We start from the raw sequence: 21,368 nt of genomic DNA, 5'->3' as shown, positions 1-21,368 counted from the left end.
CACTAGAAATGCATGTCACTGTATCCATAAATAGGCTATTTCCTAATAATCCATAATCAAATAAGTTTGGTGTGTGTGTGTGTGAGGAAAGGAAATTAGCATTAGCTATAAATGAACTATCCCAAAAAACTGAGCTTACTATTATCTTTAGCTAATTATTCTCCAATCACTATTCATTACTGCTCATTATTCATGAGATATCATCATTATTCTAATGAGCGTTAAGGGATTGGCTCTCTGGGCCTGACCGATTGCCACGGGTGACGATGACTCCGTTCTCAGTGGAGAAGGCATCAGACGGAAGGCCTTGGATATTCCATTCGCGCACCGCCGTGGGTTTAGACAGGAACATGGCAAAGCTGAACCCCGGAGAACACGGCACCCCCAATTCTCTCACCTAGAGATGAAAAGGGTAGTGGAGGATTCAGGCAAGGACATTTGAACGAGAGGAAAAAGAAATTAAGTGTTAGAGCTGTCACCTGCATAATGTCATAATATTCGAACCTGTGAAGTGCGCAATACTATGCAATACTGAACCAGTTTTCAATGCAAAACTATGAATTCAGTTACTGCAAGTGCTCTAGATCAGTGGTTTTCAAGCTTTTTTTTTTAAGAGTGTACCTAATTTATTTTTATTTTTTTCAAATTGATGGAAAAAAAATGAATTTCGCAGACAGAAAGATTGCCAGACAAGAGGAGAGACAGACAGATAAGAAAGAAAAGAAGAACACAAAAAAACAAAAAATGACAGACAGACAGAATAACAGACAGGTAGACAGATACCTGTTTCATCCAGATATTTGTGACCAGCTCATCTCTGTAGTTGGACAGGAAAGGGCCCATGTAGGACAGGAAAGCAGCAGCCAGCAGGCAGTCTCCCACCAGACAGGACATGTTCTTCTCCAGACCCTGAGCCATCACACACACTCACAATCACAATCACATCAGAGACCCCTGGCTGCATTTTCACATCCTCATATAAAACATCAAGGTGACTGGAGGGTGACTGTGTGTGTTTGTGCGTACAGCCACTGTCTCCTCCCAGCGAACTCTCTCTCCTGCCAGTCCAGACACCAGCTTGCCGGCCCGGTCCAGTTTGAGCTCCATGTCCTCTGATTTCCTCCGTAGCTCCTCTTTCTGAGCCAGCTTTTCATCATATTGCCGCTTCAGCTGATCCAGTTTCTCTCCTACCTATAGAGAGACACACACAAACATGTTTTTAGCACTATATAACTCAAACAGTATTAACATAAAGTCACGCCCACATGAATGCACAAATATAGTGCAGGACAGACTGACACATGCTGACCTCTCTGAGTTTGCCCTGGGCGTCAGCCAGAGAAGCCTGTTTCTCAGCCAGCTGAGTCATTGCTCCATGCAGCCTGGCTCTCTTTGGCTCAACCACCCTGTAGATACGGCCATATACCTGATATATACACACACAAAGGTATGAGAACATAAAAAAAAAAAAAAAAAAAAATTATACACCAAGAATGATAACTTTAATATTATCTAAAAAAAAAAAAAAAAAAAAAAAAAAACTATAAAAATTAAATTATATTAAAAAATTAAACTATAAAAGTGCAGTCAGATTACTGAAATTTCAGAGACATTTTGCAGGAAAAAAAATGTCTATTGTCAAAAGTGTAGCAAGAAGTATAACTATGCTATAGTCACTGCAAAAAACAACTCATGCATTACAAATTAGCATGACCAAAATCTGTGGGAAACTTTCTCACTCTTACACAAAACTCTTGATCGCACATTTCTACTTAAATTTCAAAATTTCACAAGTTAACAGTAAATTTATTACTGCACCTTAGAAGAACCCACTATTTCAAGAAATATATTATGGGAATTTATGTAGGAGGACTTTTTTTTTTTTTTTTTTTTTTTTACTTTTTTACCAGCTAAAGAACAATAAAAACATTGAAAAACAAAAAGATCTGATTAAAACTAAAATCGTGATTGTCTTATTATGTTTTCTACCCTATTGTGATTTATATCTAAGAGAAACAGCTTTTCAAATGGAAAAGAAATACATGGTGGGACCTGATTTTGTCTATTCAAAATGAATTGGATGGTTGTTGTTTTCTAATTACTGAGATCTCATGTAAGTGACAGATGACAGGAATTTATTGGCCAGTCATTGCGCCAATACACACATTATCAGAGACAAGACATTGTTGTGAGGGGGTAGGTAAGCTGATGTGCATGGATAAATAATTGATTATAAATACCGAAATACATAAAATAATAAAAATAATTTTGGATTTTATGGTGACTTCAAAGTTCTTTGAATAAACAACTGGTGCTGATTGTAATATAGTTACCATTATAGTTTTTGTTTTGGTGTGCACTTGCTTTAGAATATATATATATATATATATATATATATATATATATTTAATAACAAGGGCAGCATAACACCATTTTGGTGTCATAACCGTTGTAACTGATCATTATTGTTGTACCTCCATGGCCCTGACCCACATGCAGAGGGACTTTGCAGCGAGCGAGACCCGTCCGATGATCTCAGGCTGGAAGTCGGGCTGCGTGCAGTAATGTCCAATAGACTTCAGCACGCGGTCGGAGATGTTGTCCTTATCAAAATTCACCAACTGCTTAATGAAGTTGCCCTCTCCTAAAAAACAAATGGCTTGAATTCAGCCTCAGGCAAGCACATATTTCATTTTTTTCTGCAATCTGTTCTGCGGTTATGTGCTTTCTACTGCATATATACTAGCATGCTAATTAATCACCCAACCCTCCCCTTTCTCTGTTTGGCTCATGTGATTTTGGTTATACAGTAGTCTGGTATGGATTTCATGCCTGAGCCAGTGCCTGAATTCATGTGTGACATCAGTGTGATGGAGTGATTTAATAAAGATCTGGAACTCTCTCTTTCTCGTACCCAGTTGTCTCTTGGCCTCCGCCCAAGTTGGATCACATCCTCTGAGGATCATAACTGCTTGCATGACGGTTTCCACAAGAGCTGGAGGTCTGCCATAAGACTTGATCTCCGTCATATCTTTCTTATTCAGCGACTCCAGGGCCTGAAGACAGTCCAACAAGATTACCACAGTTTTTTCACGTGCTGATGAAAACATTATGCATCACATATTCAGTTGGCTCTGTAGCTGTATGATGTCGTATTGAAAGTAATAGTTGCATGAAAGCAGAATGACCTTCATGGCTTCCTCTAGAGCAGGAAGTGCTTCATCTAGGTCTCTCTGAGCGTTCTCAGCCATGGCCTTACACTTGATTTCTTCTGCTTCTATTTTCTCACTGTGAGCACCCACCGCCTACACAAAGACACACATTAAGAAACACACCAATCTTAGAAGGTTATAAATATTCCAAGAATGCACACTACCTAACACATACAAAAAGAAAAGCAACAACACACAAATACGCACAGTCATAGAACCTTTTAGCAAACACAAACATCAATATGCAATTACAAAAAGAGGATTGCAGAGCAATATGACAATATTTGTCTTTCAAACATTCCTTCTGTATCTCACTATGAGAATCACCTCGGGATAAACCAATCCTGGAAGCACCAATTACACCACATCTGTCAGCTGACAGACCAATCACGACAGTCATGTGACAGTCCAGCCCCCATAGATATATCACTGCATAATGGCCCCCACCTCATTCTTGTTCTCTTCCATGTGAAGATCTTTTGGAATTCATAATTCATGGTTGCCCCCTTTCAGGGTCAGCTGCTTAACTGTTCTCAGACGAGCCATCAAGGTACGTCGCCGAACTTATTTTTTTCTGAGAGTGGGTGATCAGTGGTAGCTCAGTTATCATGTATCCGAGAGCAGCCTCTAAGAACATTTCTGCTAAGAACATTTCTGCAGCTGTTATTATGTTTAAATTAAAACGAAAGGAGGCAGTGATATTTGATATCATATTTTGTTTTATTGTAAATGTACAGTGAGGAAAATTGCAGTAGTCAAGGCGAGCTGACTGACGTTATCAAGTACGCAGATTTACTGGATTCGCGTTGTCGCGGACATCACACTCCCGAGTCGAATGCGCGAAGTCTGAACTACCGAGGATGCATGTCCAAAATCAGCGTACCTTGTATTGAGAAACGTGCGCAGACCTACGTCACCAGTCTATTTGCCTAATCTTCCCGGTACTTTACACCACGGTGGAAACGCAGAGAGCAGCAGGTCTGGGGGAAAATAGTTCCTGGGGAAAAAAGTTCCTGGTACAAATGTTTCGGGTAATTTCGGTGGAAACGCGGCATTATTTGTTTCATGTGCTGATTCTCATTCTCAACCTATTTCTCATCAGCGCCTGACCCACTGGGTAGTGGAAGCTTTTAAATTGGGTTATAATAGCATAGGTCTTAGTTCTCCAGAGGGACTGAGGGCTCATAGTACCCAAAGCTTGGTTACCTCGCGTTTAAGGGCATTTCAATTCAAGATATTTTTGTCAGATTTTATAGGCTGGATGTTACTGCAACTTCGTAGGCTCATTCTGTCCTAAATGTGTCAAATAAAAAAAAATACGTACAGAGGATGTTTTTATGTTTCACATGTCTCCGTTCTATTCGGTGAATAGTGTATGGCTCTATCTCACATCACTGAGTTGGTTGACATGCCTGCTTCGGACAGCAAATCTGCAATAAAGGAGTTGTCTATATCCCATAGTGAGATACTGAAGGAACGTTTGAAAGAGAACTTTAGGTTACTCACGTAACCCTGGTTCTCTGAAACATGAGTTAGGTATCTCACAACACTTGCAGCTGCACGGGAAGAGACATGTGGAAAATGAGGTAGGGACCGTTATGCAGTGATATATACAGGGAGGTGGGACTCCCACAACACTGTCATGATTGATCCGTCAGCTGACAGATCAGGTGTAATTGGTGCTTCCAGGATTGGTCACACCCGAGGCGATTCCCATTGTGAGATACTGGGGTTACGCGAGTAACCTAAAGATATCAGCCAATGGCAAAAATGTGTCAACCAGTACCATTTATAATGCAGTATATTTATCACACATTAAAAGTATTTTGTGTTTAACCCTAATGATACAAAACAAAAAAATATTAAAAGGTTAGTTCACCCCAAAATGGAAATTAGACTATATTTTACTTAACCTCGAAGCATTCTAGGTATATATGATTTTCTTCTTTCAGATAAATCCAGTTGGAGGTATATAAAAAATTGTCCTGGCTATTCCAAGCTCTATCATTCCGTGTCATACACAGAAGCCATTCCAGCAGATGACGCAGCACGTATGCGCAGCGCACGCGCCTCTGAGATACGCTAGCCTCGCAAGTTTCCAGCAAAGGAAGCAAAGTTTCCTTACTTTAGCAAAGGAAAGCCAGTCTCCTCTTGGTTTATATCGAAATCCTCCAACATTTTTCTTTGCAAATCCTCGGTTTGTACTTATAATTCATGACCGGCGTTTTGTTTTGTTCTCTCTCAGCATTTGTCACTAATCACACAACACCAGCATACTACGTCATCAGCCGGAATGGCTTCCGTGTATGACAGATACCGGAAGTGAAAGAAAAGTGTTTATTACGTTTGAAATATGGATATTTTTCTTACAAAAACACATGGATTCGGTATAGGAGGCCTTTATGAACCCCGTGGAGCCGAAGGTTGGTCATAACTTTTAGCCTTAATAAAGAGCTTTTACATTAGACAGACCGACACACGCACCTTCTGCTGTTCATCTGCCTCTCTCTTCTGCTGCACAATGACAACTAGATATTCCTCACACTGTTTCTGGAACTCTGCCACTTTCTTCTTGGCCTCTTCCAACTCTACAGACATGGCCTCCACCTTACTGCGCGTGTCGTCGATTTTAAACAAGCCATTCCTCAACTTAGACACTTGCTCTCCGAGCTCGCCACGCTTCTCAAACAACAACCTGAGAAAAAAAGAGAGTTTCAGAATACTCTGTTTTATTTAGTTATCATTAACAGACAACAGTAAGATGGAAACAGGAAACTACCATGTCTGTTAAATGTTCATGGCAGCTAATCCCCCCCCCCCACCCAAACAACAGGAAAAATAAAAGTGTGTTGGATTCCTACTTCTTGTATCCTGAAACCAGCTCCAGGTAGTTGGTGGGTGTGACGTAATTGTGTCTCTTCAGTTCTACTTTCATCCTGTGAGAGAACTGGGCCACAGACTGGTGCATGGTCACAAAGATACTGGAAACATTAGTCTGGATCTGTGAAGCCACCAGAGAAATGACAAGATTTGGAAGCCTCCGTTTTAAACAAACATTGCACAAGGTCAGAACAGTAGTATGATTAACCCAGAATATTCCTTAAACAGACTATAAAAAAAAACTAGCATTGAACTCCCCCTAAACAACAGAGAGTCTCAATGGTGAACCTCAAGTCAAAGTGATGTGCAGTTAAAAAACTGAACAAAAAGAAACACGGTTTGTATGACATCTCTCAAAGGAAACAAAAGATCAGCACAGAGATGAAGGATGAAAGAGTCAAAGACACTTGAAATTCAATTAAACTAAGATTCAATAACAGCTACTAAGAGATGAAGTACCTCAAAAACAAGGCTCTGAACCAGTTCAAGGAACAAAAACGAAAAACGGAAACAAACGAAATTTTGACAGGAATGGAACCAGAAACAGTAACAAAATAAAATGTTATTGTTCCGAACAGAATCGAAAATGTGAAATGACATTAACTGGTTTATAACGTCATTTTATCGTTCCATTTGATATTTGAAATTTGCTGTCCACCAATCAGGAAATCAATATATATACACCAAATATATTTCACTTAATCATTGACAGATTAACAAAACAAAAGAAAAAAAGGTGCTGAGTTTAGGTTCATTGATGCAATCCAAAATTCTCTGAAAGGAAAACTAGACAGTAGAAAGTAGTTTTCTTTATTTTACAAAAGCTTTAATGTTGTATTTATTTTACAGTTTACTTAATAGGGAAGGGTTCAACTAATTTAATCAATAACATAACTTTATGTATTTGTTTAGAACACATTGCCAGCATCAATGGATCATATTTCTTTTGATGTGTCTCACCCCATCCTCGGTCCCCAAAGAGAGTCCATCCAAAAATCTTTCAGCCACTTCCAATAGAGCGTCACGTGGCCATTCAGAGAACCAGTCTATCGTTGTGCAGTTCACAAGGGCTGGGTACTGTCGAATACGGTTCCTAAACAAATACACACAAGCAAACATACCCATAAAGCCTCTTTTATGTAGACAGTTCAAGATTGTTTGCATTGATTGTCACAAACACTAATATCACCCACCGGTCCAATCATGCTTATTAAAGTCAGACCACTGCCAGACCAATCAGAGTGAGAGCTTAGATGATTCGGGCTGTCATATTTTATGAGTCAGGGCCCTACGGGTCACATTACGCACAACCGCCTCCTTCATGCGACGGCAGATGCAAATGAGTGATTAACGAGAACATTTCCCATGCATGGTTCTATAAGCGTGACAGGCATAATTACAAAGCAAGAATGTTTTTGCCAGCTGGTGTCTGGGGGCCAATGAGTAATGTACTGCGTCTACTTATCACAGTCTCTCATTTAACCTAATATTTACCTGTATTATAGCCCTTCCTTGTTATTTTCATTGTCATAGTTTAGCATTATTGATTTGGCACACTATAACTATTGACTGCAGCTAAGCAGCTACTGCTTTGGCAATACAAATGCACTGTTGTTCGTCATGCCAATAAAGCCCCTGAAGCTGAAATGGACTGAGACACAGCAAGCTAAAGATGGAAAAGTAAACAGAAAGAGAGAAAGGCAAAGCCAAATTTACTACATCGTTTATGAAGACGCTTGTGAGTTTACGACAGCACACGGTAAAGAGATTGTAGATGGAGGACAGAGCTTTGTCTTCCTGATGTGTGTGAAATGACAGTGGCAGGGAGGTTTACTCCCGCCGTTTCCTCTAATTTTACACAGTTGTATCTCGCTTCCACTTTGAACTTGCACACTGAGTCATCGGTTGATTCATAAGCTGTACTGTGCGCGGGTCTGTTTGGTTAAACCGTATATTGCTGTTCACTGTGAATCAAGGCTACAGAGAGAGATCTTAAGCCATAAGAAGCCACAGGATGGATCTCAATGTTAGCATGGTAATCAAGGCTGACTCCCTATTTAAGCACACAAGATTATAAGCAGTAGACATGCATGTGTGCTCTATTACAGTCAGCTATTGAATCCACGCACATGGGATTTTGTGGAGACTGAATGTTGAAGTGGTGGCGGGTTACAATCATGCCTTTACATGTGATATCCATAGTATGTACTGTACAGTAACTAGCACAGTATGTCTTTGCCTGCCACACTATGAAGGACACTGATTGCCTTTTCTCGTCGTCTTTATGTACACTTCTTTATGTTAATTATTAATACTAATTGCCACATTGCTCAGTAAGTTCTTAAATAAATCTTTATTGATACTTTTAAATGTATTATTTGTTACATTTAGGCTTATGTTATGCTTTACACATTTCATTTATTTTAATAATTAGGCATGCGCTCAGCCTGTTTTTCTTAGTGTTGATATTATTTATTATTATTACTATTATTGCAATCATACTGAATATCATATTGAAAAACAGTAGCTGAGCACATGCCCAATAAATTAAATTGTTAAATTAATTCAGTATGACTACACGTTAATAATAACAATTTAAATTATAAAATTGAATCAAAGAAATGAATTACTATTGAAAAAATATAACTGTGAAATAAAATAGTAGTAGATTTTTTTATATTAACATTAATAGCAATAGTTATTTAAATTATAAAAATGAAACCAATAAAGATAAAAATTACTATTGCAATAATACAATTATACTGTAAAATAAAGTATAACAATAATTATTATTATTTAAATTTTACAGTAAAATTATGCAGCAATTTATCAACTTGTATTTTTGCAACTCTGGTGGATCATACTGTACAGAAAACTCACAACCCAGTATTATTTAATTTAAAATGTTTTCATTTTAAAAGTGATATCATTTCTTTTTTATTACATTTGCACTGTTGTTTGCTCCATTTCTTATTGTATGAAGCTTCGCTGCAAATGCTTAGCAATATCAATGCAGTTTTTTGTCATGCAAATAAAACACACTAAAACAAAATTGCACCTGAATGGATCTCCTACAGGGCTCATGCACAGCACAATGTGCAGGTTGTTTCTGACGCGCTCTATCAGGTAGTTAAACATGGCATCTGATGTCTCCAGGATATTGTCCTTCCTTGCGGAGTCTGACAGAGCATTGTGAATCTACACAAACAAAACATGTTAAAAATCTGCTCTCATTGTCACTTAGAAGACTAAACCTTACAGTCACGCACATTAAAAATGTATTCAATCACACACACCTCATCGAGCTCGTCTGCTTTATAGAGATTGGGCACCTCCCCTGAGCTCAGAATGTTGTTAATGTCTTCAAGAAAGGACTCGTCCACGATCTGTGTGTCATTAAACAGGAACACAGTGGGCTTGTTTTCCACTCCTGTCAGGCGATACAGCTTTTTAATATCTGTATGGGGAGAAGAAATATGTCAAATATTCCATTGAGGCCACATTAAACTGTTGTGAAGGCTACAATGTGCATAACATAATAGATCGTTTGGTCCTGAGCGCTAGGGCAAGAGGCGTTATTCCTCAGCATTTGGAAACATTTACTACAACATGCCACAGGACAAAATATCAAAGCCTTTGATATAGATCAAAAAAGCTTTATATTTGAGATCTGAAATTGAAAATATAACTCAGCCAACTGCTTTACATTACTTTGTGTTGAAATACTATTTAACATGCCTGAATGTTAATATAGCCATTTCAACTACTGGGAACATGGCTATAGATGCTGGTTTGCTGATGTCCCAACCAGGCTACTTAATTAACTTTGCCTTGGTCAAGTAGCTGGACTGAGAGAAGACTGAAGTAGCTCGTGAGATGTTTTGAGAGGCTTCTTATATGTTGTTGGTGCTACCGATGCCAATGTCACGGTTCGAGTCCCAGGAATGACACATGATTATAATGTGTACACCTTTAATGTACTGTGAGTTGCTTTTGGATACAACTGCCACACAAATAAATGTAAGTTAGAAATTGTGTGCAGAACTCACCTTCTCTGAACTCTTGTTTGCGGTACTGTTTGGTGACCTCCACCTGGAAGATCGTAAACTTACAGATGTAGGCGGCAAGTCTGGTTAAACTTTGTCTGCCTGAGCCACCGATACCGACCAGCAACATGTTCCCCCGGAGCTGACTGATCACACGTACCAAACGCGTTACTGAGGGGGCAGAAAGAGGGCGCTGTTTCCATCTCATTCATTTACTTGCATTAAAGGCAAAATATGTAAGTCTTTGCCACTAGAGGGCGCGTATTCAAAACAAACAAAGAAACAAAATTGTAGTTTGATGACCCCATGACTGAGTGTGGAATCATGGCAGCTGTTGTCTTCATCCCCACAGCCAATGCAATCCGACGGGACACAGGCAAAGTAATGTTCAGGGATGAGCTAATGATTTATTAATGTAGTAGAATGAAGCTGAAAGCCATTACAGAGAAACAAGGCCGCTGAATGAGCGTGACACACTACCGCTTCAGCTCTTTCCGCTAGCGAGTGTGTGGAGTAAAGCAGCGCTGTTTTATCATACTAGATACATTTAAAAGTTCTGTTATAATGTTATTCTGTGCAGTCTCATCTGTCTAATGAAATGCATTACATATTAAAGCATATTTGGTGGTTCCATGTTTTCTACAAAACAATGGAAATCGGGGGTGTATTCAGGATACTGCAACGCTGTACTAGTGCTTTTTTGTAATATTTTGATAAAAAACAATCTTACATATTGTGCCTTTAATCATGTGTGTCATTTGGTCAATGCAACATTTACAAACACAAAGTATAACACATTAAAATGTCAATGCATACAAATACACAGGCACACATCATTGCTGCAGGAGGCCAAACAAACAACCGATCACAAAGGAAACTAATTGGCACAAAACCATAATTAGTTATGAACACACAGTCATATAAACATACACGTTATGCTTGCTAATTTCGTAATCAATCAGCTATGCACAGCGGCATGTCATTGAACTGAGTGTTTGTGACATGCGAGACGCATTCACCAAGCTGAATGTGAGACCACTTTAATGTCACAGTGTGGCGTGTGCGTGACAGGATGCATATAAAGCATTCTTATATGCGCTTTTGACAGTAAATGCCTGCATGCGGCTGAGTGACGTATAGGCTGGGGAACCGGCCACCTAATTATTCTCCCTGCTGAGGGGTTTGTAATGCGATTGCGTTTTTCTTTGTGGGAATGAAAAGGGTAATTATTCATGCTTGTGGGGGATCTGAGGGCTGAAGTGCATGTGATTTTGAAGAAAGTTATATTTGTGCGAGCACTGAATGAGACTGGTCACTGAATTATGGGACTCCAGAGTGTGCTCTGAATTATGGGTATTGCGATATGGATGTAAGCAAATGATGAGAGCTGTAATATTACTGCGCCATGAATACGGATGGCTCCAAAAGAACAGAGCTAGTTGAATTTGTTTTTCATATGATGTCATAATCACAATGATATACTCACCCAGAAGTAACTTCACTCAAATGTACAATGGTGATAGTTCATGGAGTTAGCATTGTAGGCCCACACTTGCAACCTTTTGGGATAGATCTATACTAAACTACTCAATTTTCTCTGACTGTGTACGTACCATGTTCTATAGCATCTCTAAAGAGCACCAGACTCATGGGCACCACACCAGGCGTCAGATTATAATCCTCTAGCTCGTTCTCCATATGAACCTTAAGAGCTTTAAAGTCCAACAGGTCCTCATACACATGTGGCTCCCTCAGGAAGTCACCTACAATAAAAACACATAACAATTATACTTAGAGCTAGGAGGGCCCAGTGACATACAGATTAGCAGCGTGTGTGCGTGTATGTGTGTGTACCAAATAGAGGAGGCTGTTTGTTGGGGCAAATTGTGTGGTAGGGGACATCGAAATAAGAAGCCAGTTTTTCTGACAGAAGTCCCACAAAAGTCTCCATGTCTGCATGATCCACCAGTCGATCAGAGAAGACCCTGAAACATACTCAAAACTTTACTGGTTTGTTCCTCTAACACAAGTATCTGTGTGTGCAGACCTGTGCCTGTTTGTACCTGAAGCACTCATGAATCCAGAGGCGGGTGATGCTCTGTTTTGTGTCGTGGAAGTCTTTGTGTGCTCGCAGTAAACCCTGGAACACCTGCAGTGGAGGACATATTGCACATGGACAAAGCCTTCAGTCTAATTTCTTGTTAGGTATAAAAAAATCTGTTTTTTTGTCTGATCAAACTCAAAAGAAATACTCTAAGTGTCCTTGCAGCCTCAGGTGCTTTCAAAGCATGTTCTGAAAAGGTGTTATTTTGTACAGCCATGTACGTGATTAAAAGTAAGAGACAGTCTTTTTTTCGGTCAGTCAGTCTGTTCCTTAAACACATCTGAATCTTAGGCATGCGGTCTTAAAGTGGCAAAACGGACTGATATGTTTTGATTCAGCTTTCTGGAATCAATCGGTCTGAATCGAAACGATATTACATTCAGACTGGGTGTACCTAAACCACATTTTGACAATCACACATGATGTTAAGTACCCTGGAGATGTCTCTGAGGTTAAACAGATAATGTATTTTTGCGGGCGTGGGTAGGAAGCGGGTGGTAATGGCGTGGTAGAGCTCCAGGGTGGCCTGAGTCAGAACCCCCCCGATGGGCTTCACCTCCTCCTCAAACTCCTGCAGCTTCTGACTGATCATGGTGCCATAGATACGCTTTATCTGAGACTCCTGGAGAGAATAGAAGAGGAGAAGGAATTACAGGGGTGGATAAAGCCGGAGATAAATAGAGCAGATAAGACAAAAGAGGAAAAGTAATTGGTGAACTTGGTGAAGCACAGAAACATCATATTAAACCACCATCTGAGAAAAGAGAGGTTTAGACATTATTGCATATATCACTGCAGCAGGTTCAAATGGGTTATGGGCAAGATTTTCAGTGAATGACTCAAATTTTAGTCTGTTCTTTGCACACAGCTATCATATGACTACATAAGACCTGGAATATAGCACAAGATATTTGGACCCTTTTATGGTGCTTTTACGATGCAGAGCTTTTATGTGCTTTTTGGAGCTTGACAGTCACAATCATCATCCTCTCATCCCTCATGCATCTCATCCCTTTTGTTTTCTACAGAAGAAAGAAAGAACTACACAGGGGTGAGAAAAAGCTGACATTTTTCATTTTGTGGTGAATATATTACTTCAAGTAAAACAGTATCCCCATTTTATGCATTTCTTTTTATATATACTATCAAAAGCCATTTTCTATAATGAAATGTTTAATGCATTTTTGCAACAAAATATTATAAAGAAATAGTATATAAAAAATTATATATATTCAGAATTCAACAACTGAAAAAATGAATGCAGTTTTTATTCCTTTTTAATAAAACAGTTTTCATTATTCAGAAAGTGTGAAATAAAATATTTCCGCTTTTTCAATAACTCACTCCTAATATTATTGACTCCTTTATGATAAATTGCTTGTAAGTGGCTTTAAACTAGTTTCAGACTGGGCTGCGACAAAAATACTAACCACTGATTAAATCCAAATATACCATCTGTAGTCATGTGCTTTAAAGCATGGTTTATTCCATTGCTTGCTATGCGAGAACTGCACTGTTCTCGGGGAACATCCTGCACTGTTCCCCAGCCAGCTGCTTGACTTACAATGTTTCTCTTTGCACATGTACAGCATTGTGTGAAGCATTCGTATAGTCTATTTATTTTTCCTTTTCAGTCCATGTATAGGTAAACATTTATATAAAGTATATTCATATTCAAAATCTGTAAGTAGGTTAGTTGTGTATAGGTATAGTATTATGTGAAGCATTCGTGTAGTCTGTATTTTTTAGCTTAAGTAGAGGTAAACAGTATTCATAGTCAAATCTGTGAGTAGGTTAGTTGTGAGTAGGTTTATACTGTTTTACTTCATTGTTGTATGTCTGTGTATTTCTGTAGCACCGTGGTCCTGTGAGATACCACATTTAATTCCACTTCATGTCCACACATGTAGCGGAATGACAATAAATCTCAACTTGACTTGTATTGAAATTCTTATTATTTTCTTCTTCTTATGCCTATTTTTCTGCACAGCTGGAAACAAATCAAGTATATTTGGCAAAGTGTCTCACTCTTTATCAATTAATATGCTATCTCCACAACAATACTTGCATGATTAAAGTTTTCATACATCATTGCAGAGTTTTCAGTATTTAAAACGACAACTATAGCATCATCACCATATTTTAATACTGAATTGTGATTAGTCCTTTAACGTTCAAATTTATTTGCATAGAAAAATGACTTTTTCTTTCCTTTTTAGTTATTTGTCAATAGCTGCTTTACACTATATTTATATTAATTTACACCTAGCTTAGAGGGAATTTCTACTCACTGTAGGAAATGTCATGTTGATAAGATTAAAGCGACTCTGAAGGCGTCCTGATATCTGCGTCCTCCCTCCACCAGGGGGCCCCATAGCAGCCAGCAGAAAAATGTCCTTTTAGATCATGGCAAAAAAGAGAGAAGACGTAGTTATATACACATCTAAAAAATATACTTATATAAAAAGGAATAAAACGCATCCACACAGTCTTACCTTGATACACTTGAGGATCTGTTTCTGGCGGTCGTACCAGAAGCCATAGTCGATCCAGAGACGGAGCAGCTCCAGAGGAGGCTGGGAGCCGAAGTCGTCCATGGCGGGCATGTTGAGATCATCCAGGAAAACAACCATCTTTTTCCCTCCTACTGGAACATACACACCTTTAATCCTCTTCTCCACTCGAGACTCGATGATCTCCTGCACATTATTAGAGCTAGTCTGAAAGAAAGACAGAAAAAGAATGTTATTAAGACAAGAACATTAACAAGTAAACCCAAAGACGATACAATATTCAGTGAGCGTGTCTGCAGATTTGGAGATTAGTGGAAAACTCTTTATTATAATAACAAATGATGATGATGATAGTTGGATAATGATTGATGATAATAATGTTCTAATATTTGCTCGTCAGGTTGGGCCTATCTTAGCAATGAGTCATTACAGTTGTGTAAATTATAATACTATTTCTTAATATTTCTTATATATTTTTTGGTCAAACAAATGCACACCCGATGAGCATACATAAACTTAAAAAAATAAATAAATACAAAATCTTACCAACTTTCGAAAGTTATAATACACTTCATTTTTGTTCTCTGGAGATATTTTTATTCTAAGCACCAGAACTCATAACTATTTTAATATGTCAGTCTTTTATGCTAAGAAATATTCTTAACAAAACTAAAATGACCTATTATTCATTCATTATTACTCATTCTTTTATTCAACCCAAATTACAGCTCTTATTACAGGGGCAGTCCCCCTAGAGACACCTGGTGATGGTTCATGAATAGCCCTTTTTAACATTTCTTCTTCCAGTGCTATCTCTCAGTGCACTTACGTTTTCTTTGCTTATATTTCACTTGCCAACACAACACAGTCCTTTTATTTGTTGTTATATAAATTAGTGCTTTCAAACGATTAATCATATCCAAAATAAATGTTTATGTTTACATAATATGCATATATGTGTGTGTGTGTTATGTTTGTATATTAAAAATATTTATATATAATATAATATAAAATATAAGAATGTGAATATATAATGTAATGCATATATATGCATATATGTGTGTGTTTGTTTATATATAATAAATATACACAGGTCACACACACACACATATATAATTTAAACACAAACATTTTTCTTTGGATATGATTAATCATTTGACAGCACTAAAATATATGTATAATAAATTTAACCAAAAATATGACTTTTATGGTTGGGGGGGGGGGGGGGGATGCTATTTCATGCCTACTGAGTTTTTTACACTGTTAAAGAGTTGGATTCCCATGCTAAACATGGACAAAGTTTCAAAAATTAAGTTGTACGTTTGAAGGAGTATTTCTGTTCCAAAAATACTCCTTCCGGTTTGTCACAAGTTTCGGAAAGTTTTTTTCGAGTATGGCTCTGTGTGACGTTATATGGAGCGGAATTTCCTTATATGGGTCCTGAGGCACTTCTGCCGGAAGAGTGCGCGCTCCCGTATAGCAGAGCTCTGAGAGGCTGAGGCTGAGCACAGACATTCACTGATCAGAGCGAGAGCGTCGCGAAAAGTCACAAAAGAAGTGTGTTTTTGGTTGCCAGGGCAAGACAACCCTGCACAGATTACCAAAAAAAAAAGGGTCTCGATCGTGTGTTGGAACTGCATGCGGTGAGTAAAACTGCTTCAAATATCTCTGTGTTGTTAACTTAGCTATCAGCGCATAAGCACATCAAGTAAACAACATGTGATGTTGTTATCAAACTGCACTTTCCACATGTACAGCTTAAAAAAAAAAGACGACATGAAGTGGAACTTAGTCATTTTCCAAAACCGCTAAGCAAATATATACAGTTTCAGTACATACCACATAGAGACGTTGTTGCTGCTGCTGCTCTTGTTCAGTTTCAGCCTCTGGATCTGATTCTGGATCATAAATAAATGGCTGAATCTGACTGTTAGCCATGGTTTGTTTTGGATGATGGTTTTTTCCTCACGGTAATGTCACAGCTTCCAAAGCTCTCAACGCAAAAGACTACTGGCGCTCGTGATTCTTTAGCTCCGCCCACACGTCACGCCTCGGTAATCGGTAGACTATCTTTCTCTTATAAATATAATAAAACTAAAGACTTTTTGGAGTTATGAAGGATGCAGTACTACTCTATAGGTACTCAAGATTAACAGGATATTGAGTGAAAACAAGCATTTCACCCCCCCCTTTAAGAAAATTTCAATATATATTCATATTTCTGCACACTTGTTTAAGTGCTACCTTACCAAACTTTTGCTGATCAAATATCTTTTCCTGAAGATATTTTACTGCAAAAAAGATTTTTCTTTTCTTCTTCTTCTTTTTTTTTTTTCTGCTGAGTTCAAAATGTACCTTATTACTAATACTAAAAGTGTTTCTGATCACCTGTGAGGACATGTTGATGGTGAGCATGCCCCACGTGGCTGAGTCCAGGCTCTGCAGGACATTCTGGGCAACTGAAGTCTTTCCTGTCCCCACTGGACCCGTCAGGAGCACAGGGTGCTGAGCCGACACCAGAGCCTTGACCAGATAATGATAGCGCACAGTGTCCACGGTGGGGACCATGATCTTATAGAACGGAGCACTGCAGAGAGACAGGTGATAATTAAAAACACGCCAGAAAGAAAGTTGAAAAGTGGGACGGCTAAGTATGAGACATGCTTCAAAAAGAGGACAAAAATGAAGAGCAAAAGTAGAATACAGAGCGAGAGAGCGAGAAAGAAAGAGCAAAAATGGGTGGGAGGAAATAGAGTTGAGAGAGCAGAATGAATGGGAATACCAAGGAGGTGAAAAGTCTTGATTGAAAGACTGAAAATTGAAAGATGTAGCGAGACATTTCAAATGAACAGAGGGATAAAAAAAAAAAAAAAACGAGTCAGGTAAGAAAAAAAAAAAAAACCCAGGATGGAAAAAAGGACAACCGACAAAGAGGGAGCAAAGAGAGCCAATAGGACAAAGGACAATGAAGGGGAAAGAGTTGGACTGACATGACAAATGAGAGCAAGGGAGAGAAGAGAAAGATGAAGAAGGATGAAAAAGATGAGAAATATGAATAGACGGGGAATTCAGAAGTCTGGGAGGGAGCCAGGCGAGAGGCCTTTGACTGAGCCCGCAGGCGGCTGGCAGAGACCCCTGAATAGGGGGAGGATGGGGCACACACACACATCTCACTTGGAGGCGTAGCGCCAGCCTTTGGGCAGCTTGTCCTCAAATGACGCCCACGTTTTGTTCTTGGTGTCCACGTAGTATTCGTAGATGGTGTCCTGAGGTTTAATACAAGGTGATTATTTCTCCAGTAATATATTTGTTTCTGTAGGCAAAAAGGCTTAAACATTTATTTTAGATCCAGAGCATCAGTACTTTTTCATGCATACATTTACATTAATTACACAAATATGTTATCTATTTCACACTCTATGTAGGCGACCATGGCCCCAAAAAGTATTTGGATACTTAAAAATGCATGAACTAGTTTACAAAAAAATGAAATCACTTCACAGGTATTTAAGTCATTCTTTTCTAATTCTATTTGGTGACATTAAATGGCACAGAAATTACACACTTCATTTTTAAGTGTACATAGACGTTTTGGCCCACAGTATACCTTGTTCGGGAAAGTTCCCTCTACTTCCCGCAGGAAGTTGTCAATCTTCTTGCGTCCATCCTCATCTACAGAGGCGCACACAGACCATATGAGACTGAAGATGAACCATAGCTCCACCATACGCCCAAAGTTTTCAGAGTCCGCAGGGTTCACCTGACCAGCCAAAGAGAGTTATAGGATTAGGCTTGTGTAAACTAACAATAATAGAGCTGAATATTACGTTTAATTACGTTTAACTAAGCCAGACACTAACACAAGACTTAGGAGCTGCAAGATCAGAAAACAAAACAGGCAGTAAAAATAAACCCCAGAATAAATGAATAAAAGCATGCTTTTAATGGACTAGTTTACCCATGAACAAAAATCTCCCTCATGTCATTCTAAATGTTTTGAGCAATAGACTGATGTTCCATGAACGATGGTCAGTTATACTGTCCATCTACAGTTGTAATATTAGCTGTACACATCAATGAAGTGAAAGTGTTCTGACCCCGTTTCCTGGAGTGGCCAGTGAGTCGTAGAGCCTACAGAGCGATGCCACTCCATTCAGTTCAGTGATGGGCACCAGCTCCTTACAGTGAGTCTTCTTAAAGGTAAGGGTCTTGTCTATGTAGCGGTCAAACAGCTGCCTGAGATGATCCATTTCAACCTGAGAGCAAAAGAGAGATGGAGCACTTTGCCAAATGTATAACACGATGCTTCACATAGCCTCCCAAACCTTCTGCCGTTTTTCCATCCAGGACTGAACATAAGGCTTCCAGGTCAAATCAGAGTAGTCGTTGTAAACCATTCCACAGCGAGACACGGTAGCAGGAGACGCCACAGCTAGATCCTCCACTTCAAACAATAATGAGACCTGCAACACACTCTCATTAATGGTTAAACCCAACCGAATAAGCACAGAACTGTCACTTAGCTGAAAAGTGCATCTCACGAAACCTGTCAAGAGCATGACAGCGTCCTATTTCACACTAAAGCAAAATAAATAATTAAGATATTTTACTTTGCATATATGAAAAGAACTCTATTTTAGGGCCATTATGATTTTATGTATTGCAATTTATGTCTTACAGGTTTGGAACGACATGAGGGTGAGTTATTAATGACATCATTTTCATTTTTGGGTGAACTATCCCTTTAAGCCTTCTTTTGTTCCACAGATGTTTTCCTCTTTTGTTTTTTTTCCCACCATCTTTATTTTTATCTTTATGTCTGTTCTCTGCACTGAGCGCTCTCTCCTCCACATAAGTAGACACGCCCCATACTGCTGATTGGCTACAAGTTGGTTTTGCTACTCAGCCTGAATCAGTTTTCTAAAGGGTTTTTGAATAATCGCTTACCCCACAAAGTAAAATTGTACAACAAAGCATTAGAGAGATTTTTTATTTTTCATTTTTAAAAATAAGCTCCCTTTTCTTGATGCAAAATACACTACCATTCAAAAGTATGGGCTTGTTCAGATCTATTCATTTATTTTAGTATTTGAAAGCTTTTATTTTTAAGTCTCACAAAGGCTGCATTTATTTAATTAAAAATACAGTAAAAGCAGCAATACTGTAAAATGTTATTACAATAAAATAATTGAATAATTCTTTACTGATACTCTCTGATACAATGTAAAGTGTCCTTGCTGAATACAATTATTAATTTATGTAAAATATTTTTTTTTTACTAAACACTAACCTTTGAATAATGGCTTTTTTATATGCCTAAGGCATTTCTTCACGAGATTCACCCAATAACTGATGAAAAAGGTCATAAGTGAAGGAAATACTAAATAGTTCTCTAGTACACTGATGAGTTAGTGAGGTGAAGTGAAATAACCCTGGGTGGGCAGCATTAGAGGTTTTAGTGTGTGCCGAGTATGGTCTGGCACCGGTACCTGTTCAGGCATGGAGATTCTCTCTCCGTTGATGAGTGTGAGGACTTTGTTGTCATCCATTACAGAGTTCATGCTCTCGATCCACAGCGTGTCCACTGGCCCATCAAACACAATCCACTTCTCATCAGGCTTCTCATCTGAGTTCGGCCACACAGAGAGCTAGTGTTAGTGCTTCTCACACACACAAACACACACGCACAGAATGAATGTGAATTTCCTAATACACCCTGGATCTCTTTGTCTCTCTATTTTTCATTTTCCCTTTCTCTTCTTCTCTCTGTCAGTCTCATTTCCCTAGTTTGGTTTCACACAGACACCAGAGAGACTTGCAGGCAATTGTGGTGAAGCCTCTAATTGATCATTTATCTTTTCCTGTCCCTTTATCAGTCCATGTGTGTCTCATTTACTGAACTCAAAACAACAAAACACAAACACGGCACACAGCCCATCTGTCTTATACACACACATACAAACGCTCCCTGTCTGGAAGCAGCAGGCCTGCTGGCTGCCTGGGTAAGCGAATAACACCAGACCTGTCACACACAGCTACAGGAAGTGTCACATCTCCTCTGGGCCATCTTCTCTCTCTGAACAGGGAGGAGGGGACACAGGCAACAGATTCAAACTGCACTGAGCCACTGCAAACCGTGAGCTTACATTCAAAATTATAGCAGAAATGCATTCACACACACATATATATATAAAAAAAACAGCTTAAAGGGATAGTTCATCCAGAAATTAAAATATTCAATAATTTATTCATCTACATGTCGTTTTAAACCCAAACGACTTTTGTTCATCTTCGAAAAATAAATGCCAAGTTCTGTCATGAAACTCTAGATGGCGCAGGCTGATGGGTGCTCAACACAAACTGATAATATTCACAGCATCAAACTTCTTGGAACAAGCTGATTTTTTAATATTGCATGTACAGCAAATAAGCTTGCTGGTTTACATTTAAATAGCTGTTTAGCATTTACTAGAGCATTTCGCAGTGAGCTTTCAGAGTTCCTCTGAAATCCTCCACCTTCCCCAGCTCCACCTGTATAGCTCTGCTACAGGTTATTCTATATGCTATTTGTGTAGCAGCAGTTATCTTAAATACAAACAGCATATGTATTGAC

At 38.8% G+C, this 21,368-nt stretch overlaps 1 protein-coding gene across 2 annotated transcripts in view; it reads right to left on the bottom strand.

Annotated features, from left to right (window-relative positions):
* dnah2 (dynein, axonemal, heavy chain 2) overlaps positions 1–21,368 on the bottom strand; it is a 135,772-nt gene that overhangs the window by 19,384 nt on the left and 95,020 nt on the right. For both annotated transcript variants that reach the window (XM_026266849.1, XM_026266850.1), the window contains 25 exons: positions 20,245–20,381; positions 19,081–19,218; positions 18,853–19,011; positions 18,363–18,515; positions 17,930–18,021; positions 17,144–17,342; positions 14,738–14,962; positions 14,534–14,638; positions 12,676–12,864; positions 12,202–12,287; positions 11,993–12,123; positions 11,752–11,901; positions 10,142–10,309; positions 9,389–9,549; positions 9,151–9,290; positions 7,053–7,185; positions 6,074–6,213; positions 5,697–5,907; positions 3,189–3,305; positions 2,915–3,056; positions 2,475–2,644; positions 1,310–1,426; positions 1,027–1,191; positions 784–909; positions 249–397 (listed from right to left, as the gene is read on the bottom strand). In XM_026266849.1, the coding sequence (XP_026122634.1) occupies positions 249–397; positions 784–909; positions 1,027–1,191; positions 1,310–1,426; positions 2,475–2,644; positions 2,915–3,056; positions 3,189–3,305; positions 5,697–5,907; positions 6,074–6,213; positions 7,053–7,185; positions 9,151–9,290; positions 9,389–9,549; positions 10,142–10,309; positions 11,752–11,901; positions 11,993–12,123; positions 12,202–12,287; positions 12,676–12,864; positions 14,534–14,638; positions 14,738–14,962; positions 17,144–17,342; positions 17,930–18,021; positions 18,363–18,515; positions 18,853–19,011; positions 19,081–19,218; positions 20,245–20,381 (3,703 nt within the window). The remainder of the gene's footprint in view (positions 1–248; positions 398–783; positions 910–1,026; positions 1,192–1,309; positions 1,427–2,474; positions 2,645–2,914; positions 3,057–3,188; positions 3,306–5,696; positions 5,908–6,073; positions 6,214–7,052; positions 7,186–9,150; positions 9,291–9,388; positions 9,550–10,141; positions 10,310–11,751; positions 11,902–11,992; positions 12,124–12,201; positions 12,288–12,675; positions 12,865–14,533; positions 14,639–14,737; positions 14,963–17,143; positions 17,343–17,929; positions 18,022–18,362; positions 18,516–18,852; positions 19,012–19,080; positions 19,219–20,244; positions 20,382–21,368) is intronic.

This window comes from Carassius auratus, chromosome 7 (assembly GCF_003368295.1).
Source record: "Carassius auratus strain Wakin chromosome 7, ASM336829v1, whole genome shotgun sequence".
NCBI lineage: Eukaryota > Metazoa > Chordata > Actinopteri > Cypriniformes > Cyprinidae > Carassius > Carassius auratus.
The sequence above is the reverse complement of the archived record's forward strand: the minus strand, read 5'-3'. Positions and strand labels throughout refer to the sequence as shown.